The 19,060-nt window shown below is 41.2% G+C and overlaps 1 protein-coding gene across 4 annotated transcripts in view; it reads left to right on the forward strand.

Moving 5' to 3' along the window:
• si:ch211-126j24.1 (phosphofurin acidic cluster sorting protein 2) overlaps positions 1-19,060 on the forward strand; it is a 95,715-nt gene that overhangs the window by 33,986 nt on the left and 42,669 nt on the right. For all 4 annotated transcript variants that reach the window (XM_035747004.2, XM_035747006.2, XM_035747005.2 and 1 more), the window contains exons 2-5: positions 6,968-7,055; positions 14,975-15,064; positions 15,369-15,494; positions 17,659-17,821. In XM_035747004.2, the coding sequence (XP_035602897.1) occupies positions 6,968-7,055; positions 14,975-15,064; positions 15,369-15,494; positions 17,659-17,821 (467 nt within the window). The remainder of the gene's footprint in view (positions 1-6,967; positions 7,056-14,974; positions 15,065-15,368; positions 15,495-17,658; positions 17,822-19,060) is intronic.

The following is a 19,060-nucleotide window of genomic DNA, read 5'->3' on the forward strand; positions in this document are numbered from 1 at the left end:
TGATCATTGGCTTCTTTAAAAAAAATAAAGCTGTGGACTGTTTAAATTGCATTTCCTACAGTCGGAATAGCCCGCAATTTGAGCAGTGCATGCGACAAATATCCTGGTTTTAATGTCTATGCAAATACCAGTTGAGACTGTCAGTGAAAAGTAGAGGCCCAGCCAGGCATATCGCAATATTTCATCATAGTTTGGAAGCAGATGTTTATTTAATTTTTTTCACATTTATTTAACCAGGTAGGCCAGCAATTAAACACTGGAGTGATAGATGTGCAGAAGATAAATGTGCAAGTAGAAATACTAGAGTGCAAAGGAGCAAAAAAATAAATAACAATATGGGGATGAGGTAGTTGGACGGGCTATTTACAGATGCAATGATCTGGGAGCTGCTCTGACAGCTGGTGCTTAAAGTTAGTGAGGGAGATATGAGTCTCCAGCTTCAGTCATTTTTGCAGTTCATTTCTGTCATTGGCAGCAGAGAACTGTAAGTTCTATTGCTGTGAAGAGAAGACAATGAAAAGACTAATCTGGTGTTTTATGGTTAGCAAAATTCTCAACTTAATTGTTTGAACAGTGTTGCCTATTTTATTGGCACCAGTGGAGAGCATATTCACTCTTTATCATTGTTGTGCCCGTTGAAAGTTAGTTTTTGGACAATCATTTCCTCCTCCAGGTTAAATCGATGTCATATTGTAGGCAATTTTTTTCTCCCTTTTTCATAGGGTGATTATATGGATCAGACAACATCATTTTTATTGATATTTTTGTCAGTGTCAGCAGAGTAGGCTACCCTGTAATTTTTGTCATATTAAAAAAGATTCCGCTAATGTCTCGAGTCATATAAAGTGAAGTAGAATTGCATATAATGTTTAGAAAAGGCCAAGAAACGTATTTGATATAGCCTACTGTAGGCCAACTTTACGTCACTACGCGCTCAGCCATGCATTGAACAGTACTTTTTGGGAACAGTGATTGAGTTATATTATAAGGCTAAATGATGACTAATCCAATCTACTCATCACATTTGGAATAGTAGGCTATCTTACATGACGATACATGGAATGCTTTATTATCAAGGTGCATTTTTATGGTGAAAATGCATCTTCCCCAAACTTGAAACTCACACACCTCCTATGGCGACAGAAACAGTCTGGCTGGTGCCTACATCAAGCAAATCCAATTTCTCTGTTTTTTGGGGTTCACTGATGCGGTTTAAGTGTTGTTGTGGACTTAGAACATCCAATGTTGTTGTTTTTCTATTAAAAAGTGGGATTATGAGATCGAAAACTTTTTTTTTTTTTTACTGGGAGAAATCAGTCCTTTGCGGGTTTTTTATTAGTTTACTTTTTGACTTTTTCCCCCAAATTCTGTCCTCTAGAGCATGGTTTTCAAATCAGTGGTTCTTTAAACATTCAACCTACAGCTCCCCCTCTAGTACCAGGGTCAGTGCACTCTCAAATGTTGTTTTTTTTGCTATCATTGTAAGCCTGCAACACACATACTATACATTTATTACACATGAGTGTGAGTTTGTTACAACCCGCCTCGTGGGAAGTGACAAAGAGCTCTTATAGGACCAGGGCACAAATAATTATAATCCATAATTTTGCTCTTTATTTCACCATATTAAAACCTTATTTGTTCATGGAAAATTGTGAATAACTCACCACAGATTAATGAGAAGGGTGTGCTTGAAAGGATGCACACAACTCTGCAATGTTGGGTTATATTGGAGAGAGTCTCAGTTTTGAATCATTTTCCACAGTCTGTACCTGTATTTAAGCTACTGAGGACCGAGAATCCACTCTCACATACAGTTGAAGTCGGAAGTTTACATACACCTTAGCCAAATACATTTAAAGTCAGTTTTTCACAATTCCTGATATTTAATCATAGTAAACATTCACTGTCTTAGGTCAGATAGGATCACCACTTTATTTTAAGAATGTGAAATGTCAGAATAATAGTACATAATTTATTTCAGCTTTGTTTCTTTCATCATATTCCCAGTGGGTCAGAGGTTTATACACTCAATTAGTATTTGGTAGCATTGCCTTTAAATTGTTTAACTTGGGTCAAATGCTTTGGGTAGCCTTCCACAAGCTTCCCACAATAAGTTGGATGAATTTTGGCCCATTCCTCCTGACAGAGCTGGTGTAACTGAGTCAGGTTTTAGGCCTCCTTGCTCGCACACGCTTTTTCAGTTCTGCCCACACATTTTTAATAATGGAGTGGTGGCCACTCCAATACCTTGACTTTGTTGTCTTTAAGCCATTTTGCCACAACTTTAGAAGTATGCTTGGGGTCATTGTCCATTTGGAAGACTCATTTGGACCAAGATTTCACTTCCTGACTGATGTCTTGAGATGTTGCTTCAATATATCCACATCATTTTCCTCATGATGCCATCTATTTTGTGAAGTGCACCAGTCCCTCCTGCAGCAAAGCATCCCCAGAACATGATACTGCCACCCCCATGGTTCACTGTTGGGATGGTGTTCTTCGGCTTGCAAGCCTCCCCCTTTTCCTCCAAACATAACGATGGTCATTATGGCCAAACAGTTCTATTTTTGTTTCATCAGACCAGAGGACATTTCTCCAAAACATACAATCTTTGTCCCCATTTGCAGGGGTCATTGTCCATTTGCAAACCGTTTTCTGTCTTTTATCTGGCGGTTTTGGAACAGTGGCTTCTTCATTGCCTAGTGGCCTTTCAGGTTATGTCGATATAGGACTCGTTTTTACTGTGGATATAGATACCTTTCCTCCAGTATCTTCACAAGGTCATTTGCTGTTGTTCTGGGATTGATTTGCACTTTTCACACCAAAGTACGTTCATCTCTAGGAGACAGAACGTGTCTCTTTCCTGAGCTATATGACGGCTGCTTGGTCCCATGGTGTTCATACTTGCATCCTATTGTTTGTACAGATGAACATGGTACCTACAGGCATTTGGATATTGCTCCCAAGGATGAATCAGACTTGTGGAGGTCCACAATTTTTTTCTGAGATCTTTGCTGATTTCTCTAGATTTTCCCATGATGTCAAGCAAAGAGGCACTGAGTTTGAAGGTAGGCCTTGAAATACATCCACAGGTACACCTCCAATTGCCTCAAATTATGTCAATTAGCCTATCAGAAGCTTCTAAAGCCATGAGATAATTTTCTGACATTTTCCAAGCTGTTTCAATTCAGCCAATTTAGTGTATGTAAACTTCTGACCCACTGGAATTGTGATACAGTGAGTTATAAGTGAAATAATGTGGAGGTCGACTGATTTGGATTTTTCAAAGCCGATACCGATTGTTGGAGGATCAAAAACGCCGATACCGATAAATCTGCCGATTTTTATTTTATTTGTAATAATGACAATTACAACAATACTGAATGAACACTTATTTTAACTTAATATAATACATCAATAAAATCAATTTAGCCTCAAGTAAATAATGAAACATGTTCAATTTGGTTTAAATAATGCAAAAACAAAGTGTTGGAGAAGAAAGTAAAAGTGCAATATGTGCTATGTAAGAAAGCTAACGTTTCAGTTCCTTGCTCAGAACATGAGAACATATGAAAGCTGGTGGTTCCTTTTAACATGAGTCTTCAATATTCCCAGGTAAGAAGTTTTAGGTTGTAGTTATTATAGGAATTATAGGACTATTTCCCTCTATACCATTTGTATTTCATTAACCTTCAACTATTGGATGTTCTTATAGGCACTTTAGTATTGCCAGTGTAACAGTATAGCTTCCGTCCCTCTCCTCGCCCCTACCTGGGCTCGAACCAGCAACACAATGAAAACAGCCACCATCGAAGCAGCATTACCCATGCAGAGCAAGGGGAACAACTACTAGAAGGCTCCGAGCGAGTGACGTTTGAAATGCTATTAGTGCGCGCTAACTAGCTAGCCATTTCACTTTGGTTACACCAGCCTCATCTCGGGAGTTGATAGGCTTGAAGTCATAAACAGCGCAATGCTTGACGACAACGAAGAGCTGCTAGCAAAACGCACGGAAGTGCTGTTTGAATTAATGTTTACACGCCTGCTTCTGCCTACCACCGCTCAGTCAGTTACTTAGATACTTGTATGCTTGTATGCTCACTCAGATTATATGCAACGCAGGACACGCTGGATAATATCTTGTAATATCATCAACCATCTGTAGTTAACTAGTGATTATGATTGATTGATTTTTATAAGATCAGTTTAATGCTAGCTTGCAACTTACCTTGGCTTACTGCATTCGCGTAACAGGCAGTCTCCTTGTGGAGTGCAACGAGAGAGAAGAAGGTCGTTAATGCGTTGGACTAGTTAACTGTAAGGTTGCAAGATTGGATCCCCCGAGCTGACACTGTGAAAATCGGGTCGTTCTGCCCCTGAACGAGGCAGTTAACCCACCGGTCCTAGGCCGTCATTGAAAATAAGAATGTGTTCTTAACTGACTTGCCTAGCTAAATAAAGGTGTGTGTATATATATATATATATATATATATATATATATATATATATATACATACACACACACACACACACACACACACACACACACACACACACACACACACACACACACAGTGGGACAAAAAGTATTTAGTCAGCCACCAATTGTGCAAGTTCTCCCACTTAAAAGATGAGAGAGGCCTGTACACTTCAACTATGACAGACACAAAAAGAGAAAAAAAAATCCAGAAAATCACATTGTAGGATTTTTTATGAATTTATTTGCAAATTATGGTGGAAAATAAGTATTTGGTCAATAACAAAAGTTTATCTCAATACTTTGTTATATACCCTTTATTGGCAATGACAGAGGTCAAACGTTTTCTGGAAGTCTTCACAAAGTTTTCACACATTGTTGCTGGTATTTTGGCCCATTCCTCCATGCAGATCTCCTCTAGAGCAGTGATGTTTTGGGGCTGTTGCTGGGCAACACGGACTTTCAACTCCCTCCAAAGATGTTCTATGGGGTTGAGATCTGGAGACTAGCTAGGCCACTCCAGGACCTTGAAATGCTTCTTACGAAGCCACTCCTTCGTTGCCCGGGCGGTGTGTTTGGGATCATTGTCATGCTGAAAGACCCAGCCACGTTTAATCTTCAATGCCCTTGCTGATGGTAGGCTTTGTTACTTTTGGTCCCAGATCTCTGCTGGTCATTCACGAGGTGTGGTTCTGGGATTTTTGCTCACTGTTCTTGTGATCATTTTGACCACACAGGGTGAGATCTTGCGTGGAGCCCCAGATCGAGGGAGATTATCAGTGGTCTTGTATGTCTTCCATTTCCTAATATTGCTCCCACAGTTGATTTCTTCAAACCAAGCTGTTTACCTATTGCAGATTCAGTCTTCCCAGCCTGGTGCAGGTCTACAATTTTGTTTCTGGTGTCCTTTGACAGCTCTTGGTCTTGGTCATAGTGGAGTTTGGAGTGTGACTGTTTGAGGTTGTGGACAGGTGTCTTTTATACTGATAACAAGTTCAAACAGGTGCCATTAATGCAGGTAACGAGTGGAGGACAGAGGAGCCTCTTAAAGAAGAAGTCACAGGTCTGTGAGAGCCAGAAATCTTGCTTGTTTGTAGGTGACCAAATACTTATTTTCCACCAAAATTTGCAAATAAAATCATTAAAAATCCTACAATGTGATTTTCTGGAATTTTTTCCCCTAATTTTGTCTGTCATAGTTGAAGTGTACCTATGATGAAAATTACAGGCCTCTCTCATCTTTTTAAGTGGGAGAACTTGCACAATTGGTGGCTGACTAAATACTTTTTTGCCCCACTGTATATATATTTCCCCCCCACTGTATGTATATATATATATTTTTTAAAAATTAAATCGGCGCCCCCAAATACCGGCCATTCCGATTAATCGGCTGACCTCTACTGTAAACTTGTCCTAACCAACTTGCCAAAACTATAGTTTGTTAACAAGAAATTTGTGAAGTGGTTTAAAAAGGAGTTTAATGACTCCAACCTAAGTGTATGTTAACTTCCGACTTCAAAATTGAGGCAATGATTAAGAAGTTGGAGCTCTTCACTGCCGCATTAACAAGGACAACACACAGGTCTTTCCATCATTGTATGTTTTTTTGTATGCAAATGAACTCAAGCTGACCACCAATGTCAAATGTGATTTAGCAAATCACCTGAGTGAGTTGGGTGTGCAATTATGCAGGTACTTTCCCGAAATGGATGACACAAACAACTGGATTCGTTATCCCTTTCATGCCCTGCCTCTAGTCCACTTACCGATATCTGAACAAGAGGGACTCATCAAAATTGCAACAAGTGGTTCTGTGAAAATGTAATTTAATCAGAAGCCACTGACAGATTTCAGATTTCTCAGAGTATCCTACCTTGGAAAATTGCGCTGTTAAGACACTGATGCCCATTGCAACCACGTACCTATGTGAGAGTGGATTCTCGGCCCTCACTAGCATGAATACTAAATACACGCACAGACTGTGTGGGAAATGATTTAAGACTGAGACTCTCTCCAATACAACCCAACATTGCAGAGTTGTCCACATCCTTTCAAGCACACCCTTCTCATTAACCTGTGGTGAGTTAATCACAATTTTTAATGAACAAATAAGGTTTAATATGTGGGATGGCAAAATAAAGAGCAAAATGATTGATTATAATTATTTGTGCCCTGGTCCTATAAGAGCTCTTTGTCACTTCCCACGGGCCGGGTTGTGACAAAAACTCACACTCATTCTTATGTTTAATAAATGTGTGTGTGTGTGTGTGTGTGTGTGTGTGTGTGTGTGTGTGTGTGTGTGTGTGTGTGTGTGTGGCAGGCTTTCAATGATGGCAAAAAACAACATTTGAGAGTGCGCTGATCCTGGTGTTAGAGGTGGAGGTTGAACATTTGAAGGGGTACGGGACTATAAACAGTTTGGGAACCACTGATCTAAATGAACAAAACTAAACTAAATCCCTTCCCTGTCTCCCCTGTTGACCACAGATTGTGCAGCCTGACCCTCAAGAAGCTGATTGTCCTCAAAGAATTGGACCGAGAGCTTAGCTCCGTGGTGATAGCTGTCAAAATACAGGTGAGTCCAGGTTAAGAAGATTATGACGATTTAAGTGATGTGCTTCGGATTGTATTAGTATCAAATGGAGTGTCTCTAAAAACACAGGAACTTGGATTGCTGTTGACCATTGAAGTCTTGTGTAATGGGATGGTTTGGTAACAACTGCTAGCATCAATTGACTGATAATATTTTCTGAAATAAACAACACAAAATCAAAGGACTATATCAAGGTCAATCCTAATAGTCAATTTACTCAAATATGGAAATAACTAACAAAAGCTAATGGCCAACAAAAGCTCATGGTCAACATCTGAAATATTTTTCACTTCTCTGTGGTCCTCCTTACAAGCTATTTCTAAAGCCATTGCATATCTTTTCTACATCCTTTATTTCATGCATCTTGGCAGAAGTGCGACTTAGCTATATACTTTCCCTTTCACACCTGACAACCTCCCCAGAATCTCTCCTTCCACTAAGCTCAATGGTCTGAGGACTGCCCAAGTGGTTACCAAGGTGACAGCTTGTTCGATAGGAACAGAGAGAAAATAAAATATATTACAGTTATGTCCGACCGTTACTTGGGGCACTCTGCATTCTAAAGTAGTCGCTTTGGCCCGCGGTACTGCCCAGGGCTCGCATATTGCTCAGGGTACTGTGCAGTCTGAGAGAAAGAGCATTGTGTGGTTGAACTGTGTTCTTTCTGTTCTCTCTAATTACTGGTGGTAAATTCACTGGTCATCTGCACTATGCACTTCATGAGTGTTGAGAGGTAGATTATCAAAAATCTGTGCAATAATTCTATATACTGTACATGGCAAGTTTACCTTTCAGATACACACAGAGATCTGACATTTACTACATTGGTGGGATTGATTTGTCAATACATAAATAAATTGCACTTTAATCTAAGAGGGGCCCAAACAGGTCTGAACATTTTTGACATGGTCACTGGTGTTGTGAAGGAAGACACACCTCAAGAGATTTTAAGCTTGTCAGCATGACAGTTACAGTTCATCAGGTGGTAGAAAACCTGACCTGAAAACCTTAGGTGGCTGTTCCCTATCAGACCCTGAAGTGTCCGTCAATATTGCCCACCGCTGCTCTGTCCTCAAGTAACTCTGTACTTCAGCATATTTCTGAGAACACCATTCAGGTCTACTCCTTTCTTCCTGTGTTGATTGTGATGGCAAGCTAGCGCCTGGCTCTACTTGTCAGAAAAGGGACTTAAATGGCCACCTCTGATGACAGCATGTTGGGCAGCAACACAAAAGAACCAAAAGTTACGGCGTACGCAGGAGTTAAGACGGGCCCCGACTGCTCTTTATTCCCCATTGACAGGAGGAAAAAGAGTGTGAAAAATGTTTGTTCTTGGTCACTCTGTATCTCTATCAACTGAACTCAGAAGATTGTGGCGGTTTTGTTCCGTATGTTAAAACCCGATAATACATACTTGTTTTTGGACCTTTCAGTTTTTTGAACGCCTTCCGAAATTAGTTAATTTTATTGTCATTGAGCTAGCCAATAGCTTTGGTTGCAGACATGTCTGAAGCCGACACCTACGTACTCACTTAGTTGTCAGGACCCATGGGGCTACGCTTGGAAGCCACATGTCTTTTCCTCCTGCTCTAGTATCAATTTACATTAATTTCTTGAAGTAGCTAGCACATCTTTTTAGTTTGCTGAGTCACCATGAGAGGAATGCATGTCCGAATACAGATGTATTTATACAGAGTTTTATTTTCCTCACAAACTTTCCTTCTCCCGTTCATCTCGAAAGACTGAATGTATTGTGATGCTTCATCTCTGATAGCTGTCTGCTGGTCCATTTTAGTACAGCTGTGTGCGACTGCTCATTAGACGTTAGATGCTGACTGCTGCTGTTGTCTTGTTAGCAATTAGCCTGTTGCATTTACAGTCAATTAATTTGGATGTGAAGCTAGCCTCCCACGAGAACTTAACAGTCAGTATGGAGTGTTAGTGAAGCGCTAACTGACCGTGATAGAAAAAAAATAAGCTTTTCCCCCTATTTTTTCTGCATGTCATTAGCCGTGTCCGAATTCTGGCTTGCCTACTACTTACTTAAACTGCATACATATTAATCGTACTATATACTATTTAGCACATATAGTTTAGTAAAAAGTATGCTGTGGTATGCCACGGCCACAAGTGCACCTGGGAACTTGGAAACAAAATGAGCTCAGACTGGGGAAAATCGTGATGTTGGTGATCTTCAGCTCTAGTAGGATGCCGAGTTTCATTTGAGTTGGATGACTGTTAAAAAATATTTTTCCCACTAGGAGAATGTTTTTTTCAGATTTCCCTGTTGTCTTGAATTCACCAACAGTTATGGCTTCGCATATGGACCGGAAAGGATTGTCTGTAGCTCCACCCAGTGCTCTTTCACTACAGCAGAGTGCGGAGTGTTGTTAGCTGAGTAGCATTTGGAAAAACGTATTTGGAGTAGGGATGCACGATATATCGGTGAACATATCAGATTCGGACGATATTAGCTAAAAATGCCAACATCAGCCTGATGTTTAAGGCCGATGTGCAAAACCGATGTCAAAGCTGACGTGCATACCTATATAATGTAGGTACATAACAAAATGACACCACGTAAAATGTAGCGCTACAAGTGCAACACAGCATTCCTAACCGAGCCCACTATGTCTGCTATGTGGATACGAGCGGTCAACAAGTTGAGCAGTCATTTTAAAGAGTAAGAACATTTCAACGAGACAACTCAAAGGAGAAATCCATGAAACTTCTTATGGATCAAATCCCGTTAGTGGGAACGATTTGACAACATCCGGTGAAATGGCAGAGCGCCAAATTCAAATTTAAATTATTAGAAATATTTAACTTTCATAAAAACACAAGTGCAATACACCAAAGTAAAGCTTAACTTCTTGTTAATCCAGCCACATTGTCAGATTTCAAAAAGGCTTTACGGCGAAAGCAAACCATGCGATTATCTGAGGACTGTCACGGATCTCGCCGAAGCTGGTGCCTCTTCCTGTTCGGGCGGCGCTCGGCGGTCGTCGTCGCCGGCTTATTAGCTGCCATTGATTCCCTTTCCGTTTGTTTCTGTTTATTGGGTTTAATTGGGTACACCTGTTTTGAGTTAGTGTTGTTTGTAGGCTTTTTAAGGGCACTAGGCCCGCTGGGTATCTCATTATTTTCCAGACAGTTTTAGTCCTGTGTATTTTGGACGGGTGGTTTCATACGCCCTAGTGTTGGCATGTCCATGTCTCCGCTGTCCGTTGGAATAAATAGATTCACGTACGATATTACCTGCTCTCTGTGTTTGACTCCTCCACCGCACCATTTATAGAAGTCGTAACAAGGACAGCACAAATTGTCCTTTTTTTTTCGATAAATTCCGTCGTTATATTCGCCCAACATGACTACAAATGATCTAATAAGTTACCTGTAAACTTGGTCCAAACATTTCAAACAACTTTCCTAATCCAACTTTATTATTATTAAAATGTAAATAATCTATCAAATTTAAGACAAAATAAACTGTGTTCAATTGCGGATAAAATGAAAGTGGAGCGAGCTCCAGGCCGCCCGCCCCAAACAAAACAGTCCACTTGGCTCGACACACAGAAAGGAAAAGGCTACTTCCTCATTACTCAAAAGAAAAACATCAACCAAGTTCTAAAGATTGTTGACATCTAGTGGAAGCCATAGGAACTGCAACCAGATGCCTCAGAAATCTAGATTCCCACAGAAAACCAATTGAAAACACAGTGAACTAAAACAAAAAAAGTCCTGGATGGTTTGTTCTCGGGGTTTCGCCTGCCAAATAAGTTCTGTTATACTCAGACCTTATTTTAACAGTATTAGAATCTTTAGAGTGTTTTCTATCCAAATCTACCAATTATATGCATATCCTAGCTTCTGGGCCTGAGTAGAGGGCAGTTTACTTTGGGCACACTTTTCATCCGGACGTCAGAATAACGCCCCATATCCCAAAGATGTTTACGGCAAGATAATTTAATGAATTGCCCCTGACAATAAACCGTTCTCTGTTGTGGGTGATGTTGGCTTTTGCCGACTGGTCGAACACCAGTACACACTACCAAGTGCGCTATTTTTCAGATGTTGCCCTACTGCAGTTACACAGTGAATGGCGTCACTGCAATTAGCTTCACGACTGACAAAAATAAGCACATCAACTGCGCCTGCAGCAGATGTGATACCCTCTGTCATGGCATTGAAACGCCTGCTCAACAAAACTGGCGACACAGGCTGTGAACAAGCGATTTGGTGGCATTCTCTTTACTGTGTCCCCACCATGCCCGATGCCATGTACAAGGACCGCCACTTTGATGCAGACAAGAAACGTGAAATGTTGCATACACAGCTGTACAAGATGGAAACCGTGTACACCGAGGAAGAGAGGCCACAGACAAACAAGATCTGAAACTTCACTGCTTGACCTGTATGATGAAATCCGGGTTGAGAATGAAACAACTGAACAAATGAACAACAAAACAGAACAGCAAATAAGTGAAAGAAATAGGTTATGATCATGTTTTACTGGTAATGGCGACATACGTAAAAGCCAACAAAATAACTTTTTGGTGTGTGTGTGTGTGTGTGTGTGTTACCTTTATTTAACGAGGCAAGTCAGTTAAGAACAACTTCTTATTTACAGTGGAAGAATGTGCAAGGTAGAGATATAAATAATGGGGTGCAAAGGAGCAAAATAAATAAATAAATACAGTAGGGGGAGAGGTAGTTGTTTGGGCTAAATTATAGATGGGCTATGTACAGGTGCATTAAGCTGTACATAGCCCATGTACATGTGCTTAAAGCTAGTGAGGGAGATAAGTGTTACCAATTTCAGAGATTTTTGTAGTTCGTTCCAGTCATTGGCAGCAGAGAACTGGAAGGAGAGGCGGCCAAAGGAAGAATTTGTTTTGGGGGTGACCAGAGAGATATACCTGCTGGAGCGCGTGCTACAGGTGGGTGCTGCTATGGTGACCAGCGAGCTGGGATAAGGGGGGACTTTACCTAGCAGGGTCTTGTAGATGACCTGGAGCCAGTGGGTTTTGCGACAAGTATGAAGGGCCTGCCAACGAGAGCGTACAGGTCGTAGTAATGGGTAGTATATGGGGCTTTGGTGACAAAACTGATGGCACTGTGATAGACTGCATCCAATTGATTGAGTAAGGTATTGGAGGCTATTTTGTAAAGGACATCGCTCGCCAAAGTCAAGGATCATTAAGATGGTCAGTTTTACAAGGGTATGTTTGGCAGCATGAGTGAAGGATGCTTTGTTTGCAAAATAGGAAGCTAATTCTAAATTTAACTTTGGATTGGAGATGTTTGATGTGAGTCTGGAAGGAGAGTTTACAGTCTAACCATATGTCCAAATATTCTAAGTCAGAACCTTCCAGAGTAGTGATGTTGGACAGGTGGACAGGTGCAGGCTGCGATCGGTTGAAGAGCATGCATTTAGTTTTACTTGTATTTAAGAGCAATTGGAGGCCACGGAATGAGAGTTGCATGGAATTGAAGCTCGCCTGGAGGGTTGTTAACACAGTGTCCAAAGAAGGGCCAGAAGTATACAGAATGGTGTCGTCTGCGTCGAGGTGGATCAGAGACTCACCAGCAGCAAGAGCGACATCATTGATGTATACAGAGAAGAGAGTCGGCCCAAAAATGTAACCCTGTGGCACCTCCATAGAGACTGCCAGAGGCCCGGACAACAGGCCCTCCGATTTGACACACTGAACTCTATCAGAGAAGTAGTTGGTGAACCAGGCTAGGCAATCATTTGAGAAACCAAGGCTATCGAGTCTGCCGATGAGGATGTGGTGATTGACAAAGTCGAAAGCCTTGGCCAGGTCAATGAATACGGCTGCACAGTATTGTTTCATATCGATGGCGGTTAAGATATCGTTTAGGATCTTGAGCATGGCTGAGGTGCACCCATGACCAGCTCTGAAACCAGATTGCATAGCGGAGAAGGTATGTTGGGATTTGAAATGGTCGGTAATCTGTTTGTTGACTTGGCTTTCAAAGACCTTAGAAAGTCAGGGTAGGATAGATATAGGTCTGTAGGAGTTTTGGTCAAGAAGGTGGGGGATGACCGGCGCTGCTTTCCAATCTTTGGGAATCTCAGACGACACGAAAGAGAGGTTGAACAGGCTAGTAATAGGGGTGGCAACAATTTTGGCAGATAATTTTTAGAAAGATAGGGTCCAGATTGTCTAGCCCAGCTGATTTGTAGGGGTCCAGATTTTGTAGCTCTTTCAGAATATCAGCTGACTGGATTTGGGAGAAGGAGAAATGGGGAAGGCTTGGGATAGTTGCTGTGGGGGGTGCAGTGCTGTTGACCGGGGTGGGGTAGCCAGGTTATTGATTGGTTATTGCGCTATTGATTTCAGTAGCGCAACCCCATATCTCAGCCAAGCAATAAAAAAAGCTTTGTAGTGAATTCCCATAAAAAACAGTCTCAATAGCCAGTTATTGCAGGATATCAAAGGATATGCAGTAACAACAGTATTTCAGTTCGACAAAACATTATCTATTAAAACTGTAAATGGTAAGTACAAATTCTACAGGCCCTTCCAAAGTAAAATTGCAGAGGTAAACTTACAGCATATTAAAAGATTTCAGCGATTAACATGAGTAACCCAATAAATTGCATAATGTAGCGTTTTTGCATGTATAATCGATATGAAATGACCAATATTAAGATACTAGCTAAATGTTTTGTGAAAGACACCCTGTTTTTGTCATTTTTTATGTATTGTTGTTGTATTTCTGTGCATCTTGGGACAGAATAAGTTAAATGAAAGACGAGTGTTCTCTAAAATAGGTTTCAGTAAAAAATAAAGAGAAGAGAAAATTAACTAAATAAATTACATTTAAAAAAGATGCATGGGAAAAAATGTAATCTAACACAATCTCATTAAATTAACAGAAATTACACATCTTCATTTTCTTTCTCTTCAGTGAAGACGTAAAGTCGCATATCCAAAGTTTTAGAACACCAGTCATTCAAGGGTTTTTCTATATTTTTACTATTTTCTACATTGTAGAATAATAGTGAAGACATCGAAACTATGAAATAACACATATGGAATCATGTAGTAACCAAAACAAAATGTTAAACAAATCAAAATATATTTTATTTGATATTCTTCAAATAGCCATCCTTTGCCCTGATGACAGCTTTTGCACACTCTTGGCGTTCTTAATATATTCATTGATTTTGGTAGTGCATCCCCATATCTAATTGATCAGCTGTTGTCTAAACCAAAATGAGTATAACATCCAGGCATTTAAAGTATTCTTGATTTTCGAAATGTCACATACCATAAAATGTCATTTTTTAGGATTCAAGTATGGCTATTCAGACACGGCCACTGATACACGATGAAAGCAAGCTTGTATTGGGTATGGGGTGAGATGATAGAGCATGCTCGGGAAAGAAATGACGTTGCCAACAGCAGCACCAGATATATTGAAATGAGCGAGATGCTCTCTCACAGTCACACACAGTATCTGTGCACGTGTTCGCATCACACTGTTCACAGCGTGACAGCGAGGGCACCAAAGAAATGCCTTGTGCTTCAGTGCTCTAAGTTGTTGCAGAAATTGATCCATTATGCTGTTTGCTTTCTGTATCTACATCATATTGCTGAGTCTTCCTTTAAATTGGCTGGATCAGTAGGTTACTGAGGTAACATGCAACTCCAAGACCCTGTCCAGAAACAACCCCTAAGCCCTAGGCATCATTGGCAAATGCTCCTTCTTTGACACAGGGATGTGTGAGTTTTAGAATTTAGTTTCTATACACGTTTCTCAGGGAAAGGAGCATTGCAAAGTCAAAGTTTTACCACCAAATGTCTTTGTTTCAGTCACTGTTACATCCCTAACTCTCTCTGTGCCTCTCTTTACATTTTCCTCCACAGGGCTCCAAGCGCATCTTGAGGTCCAACGAGTATGTCGTTCCTCCAGATGGACTGATGGAGACTGACCTTGAGCTGACCTTCTCACTCCAGGTTAACACAGCTTTCAAAACTATTATATCATAGTATCAAAGAGTGATCCATTATGTGACTGAAATACATATTTTCAATAGCCAACGGTTGATGTACAGCGCTTTTTGCTAAAGTAATGGTAGTGCCTATGTAAACATCATAGCCCCTTTTTAGTTCTAGTGTATTTCCCACACCTCATTTTGGCATTCAAAGCCCATCTGAGGTGGCGGGTCTGAAGGCATCAAAGGAATGACTGTCTGAAGAAAAAAGTTGTCATGGTTACAGACATGATGTAAGCTGTAATGCCCTTTTCTGTCCCCCCTAGTATCCCCACTTCCTCAAAAGGGACGCCAACCGATTGCAGATCATGCTGCAGAGGAGGAAGCGATATAAAAACCGCACCATCCTGGGGTATAAGACCTTAGCTGTGGGCGTCATCAATATGGCAGAGGTAAAGACAACAGCTTAATATTTGTGACAATTTTTTAAAATCATAACGGCATCAGCCCCCCCTGAATGAGACGTTAGCTCCCCTAAATGTAACGAAAGTCAAACTTTTAGGCGTCTCTAAAAAATGCTAATTTAACCATTCTCCTATTAATTTAAAATGCAGTGGTAAATATGCTTTACAGTGGTAAATATGAAAATAAAATCTTCCTATGAAACAAACAAACCCCACCTCTTTGTCATGGTTTAAACCATGTATTTCCATGTAGCGGCGCTGTCCATCCAGTAGTGCTGAATTTCGGCTTCAGATGAGCTCCTTTTCGCATAGATTTTCCTTTTGTACTTCCAAAAATGTTCCATTTGTTTGCCATACGTCCTTGATAAAAATAGCCTTCATTCCAATGCATTTAAGGTGTCCCGACTTTTCAGGCTACAAAGAAGCTCAATTTGCTCAATTTCGTTCCAATGCATTTAAGGTGTCCCAACTTTTCAGGCTATAAAAAAGCTCAATTTGTCAGCAATCGCAGAATCTCATTAGGCACACTTTTTTGGTGTTTTGTAACAGATGTCTATTTCCATTCATAAAATGGCGCGAGTATGTAGTTTGGATGCTGGAATTATTTTGGAGTGAACGAACATGCCTACTTTTTGAAGAGATTTGTTTGACAATCGGATGAAAATATCATGACTGGTTGTGTTTATGCCACATTAAAAGGTAATTCATTTTACAGTTTAAATGATGTCTTTATTGTTAGGCGCGTGCACTCAAAACAGGTGTAATTCGCACTCTGGCAGGGCCCATACCTCAACACATACCCCAATACACACTCATACCTCAACACATAGCCGACCTTTATTGGTTTGCAGGAGGCATAGACAACTCCACCTAATCTGGTCTCAGAGCATTTCATATTAACTCCACTTATCCTGGTCTCTGAGCATTTCATATTATTCTGTTTGTAAATCCAAAACACACTCCATTTAGTATATGTTTCGTGTGATATGTATTACTTTGTGGATGTCCATCATCCATTTCACATGATATGTTACACATTGCAATTTTTTTTTTATGTTACTAAATGCAATTCATATAGTATGTTTCGAATGTTCAATACAGGGGAAGGGTTAGCTAACATGCTAAGTAGTTGCATAGTAGCTTAAAAGTAGTAAGTAGTAAGTTGCGTTAATTAACCTTCTGTCTTGTGTTGCATTTGGTATGGTTACATATCATACTAATTTGATTGACCTATATTATGTTACGTCTATTCTATGAGATCAGGCTGCTCTACCAGTTCCAATTCAGAATCAATTTTTAGCAAGGTCTGTGCTAAGTTCAAAGTTGCCAAAGCAAGAAGGAACTAATTAACTGGCCGTAACATATATGCACATCCATGAACTATTCCAAACAGCCACCAGCCAACATTACACCATGCCCCCGGATGTAGGCATGCTTCTCCATTCCTTCAATCACATTACAGGACTACCATAGCTACATTTCCTCAGGTCTCCATCTGCAATAAACTTGCAATTAGTTTCACAATTTCGCCTCCGCAAACGGCTAAATAATACAGCATGTCGGGGAGAATGACAGAGAACATGTCATACTCCGGAGAGATGTGACTATGTGAACAAAGTGCCGTCAGGCTTTGCCTTGGATTTGAATGACAGCAGTGATTGGAGAACATTTGGGGCTTTCATTTTCGATGCAACCTGCCCCAGTGATTGATGGTTAATGAAACTCCAGGGCTGCCTCTCAAATGGCACCATATGCGATTTGGTACACAGCCTAGAGCTTAGAGCGAACGTAGAGAAGTGCAGGGTGGTGGGAGTAGAGGCGTCGCTGTGATGGGGTTTCTGTCAAGGTGAGAGGCACAAATCCGATTTGGTGAGACATGGGGAAGAAAACATGGGGTGGAAAATTAAGCTTCCCCGTTTCTAAGAAAAACTGTGTGCATCAGTTTAGGGTGTGTGTGTTTGCAAATTTATGAATGTGTGTGTGTGCCTGCATGGGCTTGTGTTTATTTGTGTGTGTGTGTCTGTCGTGTGTGTGTCTGTCTGTGTGTGTGTGCCTGCATTAGCTCATGTATTTTACTCAGGTACTCATTGTTCTGTTTCAATGAACACATTGTATGTCGCTCACACACTTCTCTGTCCTGACTTGGGTTTAGGTGATGCAGCATCCGACAGATGGAGCCCAGATCCTGGGTCTCCATAGCAACGTGAAGGAGGTGCCGGTGCGTGCGGCCGAGCTCAGCGTGTATTCCCTGTCCAGTCAGCCCATTGACCATGAGGACGGCAGCGGGCAGCCAGGGACTAAGGCCAAAGCCTTAGGTGGGGACCTTGAAACCAGTGCCTGTCATCAAGTGTTTGGCTCGCATGCTGACGAAAGCTATTCATCCCGAAAACAGTTGTTTTTGCCATAATGTTATTTAATTGCATAAAGTATCCTTGTTCGAGTCTCCTGCCCTAAGGGCCGTTCTGGCTATCTCTTGTTTTTGTAGCATGAGTAAGCTTGATGTACAAGTACACCCCCTGGACTATCGCAGGGCTTTTAATTGCATAAAAAGTGCATATTTACATTGCACTTAGCCTGACAGTCGTGTGAGTGAAACCATTTCTTCTGCATTTATCCCCCCCCACCCCACTTTTCTCCCCAATTTCAATCTTGTCTCATCTATGCAACTCCTCAACGGGCTCGGGAGGCAAAGATGGAGTCATGCGTCCTCTGAAACATGACACGCCAAACCGCGCTTCTTAGCACCCGCCTGCTTAACCAGAAAGCCAGCCACACAAATTTGTCGGCGGAAACACCATTCAGGCGCCCGGCCCGCCATAAAGGAGTCGCTAGAGCATAAATGAGCCAAGTAAAGCCCCCCCCGGCCAAACCCTCCCCTAACCCCGATGACGCTGGGTCGAACCCAGGTTTGTAGTGACGCCTCTAGCACTGCGATGCAGTGCCTTAGACCGCTGCGCCACTCAGGAGGCCCAGGCAATTGCACGTTTTAATAGACATTTGTTTCTATATTGACAACTCGTTTTCACAAAGGGCATGACAGAATGGCTGAGGTTAACTTTTCTAAAAAAAAAAGAAATGATTTTGAAAGAAAGGTATTTTGTGTAGCCTTTCGATGTCTCAATGTTTCAGTCATCCTTGTGTCACTCTAGAGATGTCTATACATTCACTACTTAAAAGTCTATTTACTGAAGTGCGTTAAGCCCACCACAGACCCACTAGTAGCCCGTGTAATTGCCTGTGTCCACAGACCCACTAGTAGCCTGTGTAATTGCCTGTGTCCACAGACCACAGTTAGTACCGGGGCCTATAGCCCTAACCATGACAGCTTAAGTACATTAGGACTAATGTTACTGAGGGAAAATGGAGGATATTAATCTCAGTGATTCTTAAGGCATTTACAACCTGGCACCTGATGTTCCCTTAGGATCCTCGTGCTCCCAGAGCCAAAATGGATGCCCAGTAAACGATACAGATGTCAGATGCACTAATGTAAAGGAATTCCCTCTGAAACTAACAGCCTGCGCCTCAAAATGAAATCATCTGTCAAGGATGAA

Source organism: Oncorhynchus keta, chromosome 32, assembly GCF_023373465.1.
Source record: "Oncorhynchus keta strain PuntledgeMale-10-30-2019 chromosome 32, Oket_V2, whole genome shotgun sequence".
Classification (NCBI taxonomy): Eukaryota; Metazoa; Chordata; class Actinopteri; order Salmoniformes; family Salmonidae; genus Oncorhynchus; species Oncorhynchus keta.